Here is a 4621-nt window from a genome sequence, read left to right on the forward strand (position 1 = left end):
GAAAAGTTAAATGTGATTATTTATTTATATCTATATATAATAAGAATTGTCTTCTGTAATCGCCGATTTTTCTCAACTCTATTATTTTTCATATCTACCCTTTATATATTACCACTTATTAATTCTGATCACGTTGAATGAGAGGAAACAAATTCAACTGATTCAATTCAGTCAGTTGAACTACGTCGTCAGTGCAAGCCATTCGAAATAATTGCAAATATGTGTAATGAAAAATCAAACCAACTATCTTCGTATTGTAAAAATTAAACTTGCTTAATCACACCATTTGTATCACCAGATTAAAACTAAATAAAAAAATGCATATAATAATAATATATTTTATTTGAATTATATTATGTTATTAATTTTATTTTTTATAGAACAAAAAAGTAGAGAAAAATAGAGAATAAAAAGAGAGAGAGAGAAACATAAAGAAAAAGAATGAGAGAGTAAGTTTGTTAATTTTGGAAGAAAAAAATTATCTTAATATAAGAAAAAATATCTAGTGACACATTTTGATTTATTAAATTTCTAATAGACAGAAATAGAAAAGAGAAAAAGGTAGATAAGACTTAAGAGAATGTAAGAAGGAAATTTATTAATTTTGGAAGGAAATATTTCGTTATCTAAAATTTAAAAGAATTTAACGTGTATACTTTTATATTTGACTAGGTGTTAAGTTTATTGCACAAATAGAAATAATTAATTTTTATACTTGTTATCTAAAAATAATATTTTGCCTATATAAAATATAAAATAGTAATAAATTTTTAAAAAATAATTATACATTTAAACCATTGACGCCACGTTTCCTCACTTGCAAGTGAAGGTAATCTATGCCGTTTAGGCTTTTACTACACCCGTCACTCCAAACCCCACTCGACGCTTTCTCATAAAGGCGCGTGGTACTGGTAACCATATCGAAACGGCACCGTTTTATGTCGCTTTAAGTCCCCAATCAAACGTTCCCAAAGTGAGAAGCGAAAGAAAAGAAAAGCAAAACAGAAAGCACTTCTTCAATTTCTTTTCTTATTCCTCAAATCGCAGAACAGTTTCTCATTCCGTAACCGAAGCGCTTCTCTTCCCATCGCCATCACTACCACCGACTCCTTCATTCCTCAATCGGGTTCTTGCATTCGCGGTGGTGGTGACGCATGGGGTTAGAAGCGATTCTTCAAAACGCTATTCAAGAATCATGATTAACCGTTGATATAGAAAAAGATATTTTTTGGGGTGATTTTCATCTGCCAGTGGTTGGTGAAAGGAGGGAGCTTTTTGTGGCACCGACCAAATTAGGGTTTTGATATTTGTTTTATTCGGAACTTCGGATGACTTATTACGAGAATGACGGTGGTATTGGTGGGGGTGGTCGGAGAGAGGAGGTGGTGCCGGACCTCGCAATCACAGTCCAAGCTGATGACAACAATGGGGACTATTTGAAACTGAAGAACGGTCCTAACGGCGATGATTCTGCGGTAGGTGCTGTCGTGGTGGAGTCTTCGGCTCCGGCGAGAAGATCCGCCGTGTGTTATTGGGCGAAAATGGTGTTGTTGTTTCTGTGCCTTGGGTTTTTGGCTGTTGTTGTGCTCAAGTGGGTTGGACCCTATTTCATAGACAAGGTTTGTGCATTTTCCTTTTTTATATATACTTTTTATTTTTAATTCTTGATATATTATTAATTTCCTAAAATAATTAACAAAACTGGTTGTTGTTGGATTTGGCTGTGCTATGGGTTTTGGGATTTGGTTTTTTGCTTGCAACGTTTTGATTCTGAGATGCATACCATATGTTTGAAATGTTGCCTAGCAGAAACCGAAGTGGAAAACTTGATGTGTTGGCGTTCTTTCCTTTTTAGCTGTTCTCATTGATGCCTTAACTTTTGTTCACAGGATATTATTCCAGTGATAAATTGGGAGACTAAGACATTCAGTACTCCAGTGCTAACTGTGCTGCTGTTTGCTTCTGTTGCACTCTTCCCAACCATACTCTTGCCATCAACACCTTCTATGTGGGTTGCTGGGATGACATTTGGTTATGGCTTTGGATTCTTGCTAATTATATCAGCAGCTGCAATCGGTGTATCGCTTCCTTTCTTCATCGGCTCAACCTTCAATCATAAAATTGAAGTACATACCTTGTCTTCAACCGGACTCAATTTTCGGTGTTTGCGCCTCTGCATCTGTGCTAATTAGGATCCAATATTTTTATGATTCTTTTTTGCAGGGGTGGCTGGAAAAGTATCCAAAGAAAGCCTCTATTCTAAGATCTGCTGGTGGAGGAAGTTGGTTCCATCAGTTCCGGGCAGTTGCCTTGATCAGAATTTCTCCATTCCCGTACATAATCTACAACTATTGTGCTGTGGCAACAAATGTTAAGTACGGGCCTTACATAATTGGATCCTTGGTAGGAATGGTGCCAGAAATATTTGTTGCAATCTATACGTAAGTTTCTCCTGAATAGTAGCTATGAATTCGTCCATATTTCTATTTGTTGCATATAGTTAGCTGGATCATTTCTTGAATAACTAGTATTTGCATTCAAAAGTTGTCATGCATCCCTAGCATATAGGGTGAGGTGATCAACTCATGTACGTGCATGCCATACCGTGGATATATGGTGTGTAAGTGGCTTCAATATGAATATGTTACTATGTTGGGCAGAATTGTTATCTCAAGAAAACACAATTCTTTATACTATTCTTTCGGTATATAGTAATACTTGCTTTAGCTGGATGGTATGGTATTAAACCTTGCATAATTGACAGTTATGCGAGTTGCTTTAATGACTATTCATGCATAGATCTATCTTGAATATAGGCCTTTAAATTCTGTGTTGTTTCCTTATTTGTGAGGTGGGTATTGCTTGTGTGTCTGGGTTTTGGGCTTTTGCTTGATCATCTCAATTCCTTTATGCTTCCTACCAAACCCAAGAAATATTTTTAGATAAACAAGTGCATCGTTTAATCTTTGAGCTTCTTCATATGATGTTCTCACATTTGAATCCTCATTGAATTTGATAAGGAATGTACACTGGGTTTGTAAACTGGTATTTGTATCTATGAATTAGATGCTTTATTATAATTCGAGCAGTTACATATTTCTGTTAACAGTTGTTTCCATTCTCATTTAGATGGTAATTAGGACTATCAGGTGGTTTTATATCTCCAACTATTCTATTACTTTGTAGAGATGTAGGAGATTGATCTGTTTCTCTCTGTGTGACTAATGGTGTGTTATGGAAATCCCGGTTTCCACTGTTTTCCAAATTGAAATTAGAAAATAAGATTCTTATCTGCCTGTTCTCCCTTCTGCAATGTTATCTGTCACCATTTTCACCCATGTCCCATGCTATAGCTTGGGTGGCAACTCCGGAAGATGGCAAGTTGGAATTGCAATTTGCAACACGGCAGTATTTAGCTATTCTGTTTCTAAGATTTTTTTAATATCATGACTTCGCTTTTTTCCCCTCATTTTGGAAAAGATTAAATCAAAGTAAAGGTTTTAGAAATACCTTTCTGTTCTTGTTAACATCATAGATTAGATTGTTTTGGTTCTCATTGGCATAAATACTTTTCTGTTCTTCCTGTTGACCATTTCAAATGCTGGTTTTGTTGTCTATGATACAAACCAACAATGCAAAAAATCTTAACCACTTGAACCAAATTTTCTATTTTGCTATTTTCGTAGGGGAATTCTAATTCGAACTCTGGCTGATGCTTCAAATGAAAAGCAATCTTTATCTGCAGAGCAAATCATTTTGAATGTTGTTGGCTTCTGTGCAACTGTGGCTACAACAATCATTATCACAGTTTATGCTAAGAGACGACTCAAGGAGTTACAAACGGAGGAAGAACCCTTGTTGCAATAGCCTATAGTAGGGTCTATTCATGGATTCATTGTTCCTGCATGAAGTGAAAGCATATTCTGCTATTGGAAACTGGCTATGGCTAGTGGTGCTCATTGCACTGATGAATGTGGTTTTCAAAACAAGTAGCTCCATTCATGGGAAGGGAGGATCAACCATCAAATGTAATATAATGGGTGGGTATGGTTGACCGTTGATGATGTTTGAGGAACCAAGGATATCAAATTCTCAAGTTAACTTAAACTACTCTAAACTTTACGAGTTTACCTACTACTTGAGTTTAACTATTTAAGTTTAGGTGAATTTGAGTTTGATAACCTTGGGGAGGAACAAGCTAACATGACTGACAAGTATTTAAGTTCAGCATTTCCGTTTCTTGTTCCTCTTTTTTATAGTTCTTTTTTTTCATTTATAGAAATTGTTCTCAATGTTAGTGTTTCTTTCTCTCTTTGGCATTGTATATGAATGAAATTCCTGATTTATAGAATGTATCCGAGCTCGGAATGGTTTTTCTTGGTAAAGCAACTATATCAATGATTGTTTACTTTTCCATCCACTATCTCTGCAATTGGTTTATTAACATGCAAGTCACAATAATTATTTTGTCTGCATTGATAAATCACAGCAGCAACTAATACCAAAACGATAGGGAAAAAATTAATCTTGATGTGTGTGGTACTGGAAGATTTTTCTTATTTTGGATTGCATATCAAAGTAATAGGAGTACGGAAAACATTAAAAAAAAGAATAAGAAACT

General features: G+C 35.3%; 1 protein-coding gene across 1 annotated transcript; it reads left to right on the forward strand.

Annotated features, from left to right (window-relative positions):
• On the forward strand, positions 952-4416 carry LOC107630260 (transmembrane protein 64). The gene is made up of 4 exons (XM_016333360.2): positions 952-1619; positions 1890-2126; positions 2224-2441; positions 3687-4416. Exons 1-4 carry the CDS (start codon positions 1329-1331, stop codon positions 3865-3867), a joined length of 927 nt encoding a protein of 308 aa, XP_016188846.1. The 5' UTR covers positions 952-1328; the 3' UTR covers positions 3868-4416.

This window comes from Arachis ipaensis, chromosome B01 (assembly GCF_000816755.2).
Source record: "Arachis ipaensis cultivar K30076 chromosome B01, Araip1.1, whole genome shotgun sequence".
Lineage (NCBI taxonomy): Eukaryota > Viridiplantae > Streptophyta > Magnoliopsida > Fabales > Fabaceae > Arachis > Arachis ipaensis.

What these genes read in the sequence shown, in the direction of transcription:
- LOC107630260 (XM_016333360.2), top strand. Translation starts at nt 1,329, where the DNA reads ATGACTTATTACGAGAATGACGGTGGTATTGGTGGGGGTGGTCGGAGA. An exon ending in CCTTCAATCATAAAATTGAA is followed by an intron (nt 2,127 to 2,223) that starts GTACATACCTTG and finishes TCTTTTTTGCAG; the next exon opens with GGGTGGCTGGAAAAGTATCC. An exon ending in ATATTTGTTGCAATCTATAC is followed by an intron (nt 2,442 to 3,686) that starts GTAAGTTTCTCC and finishes CTATTTTCGTAG; the next exon opens with GGGAATTCTAATTCGAACTC.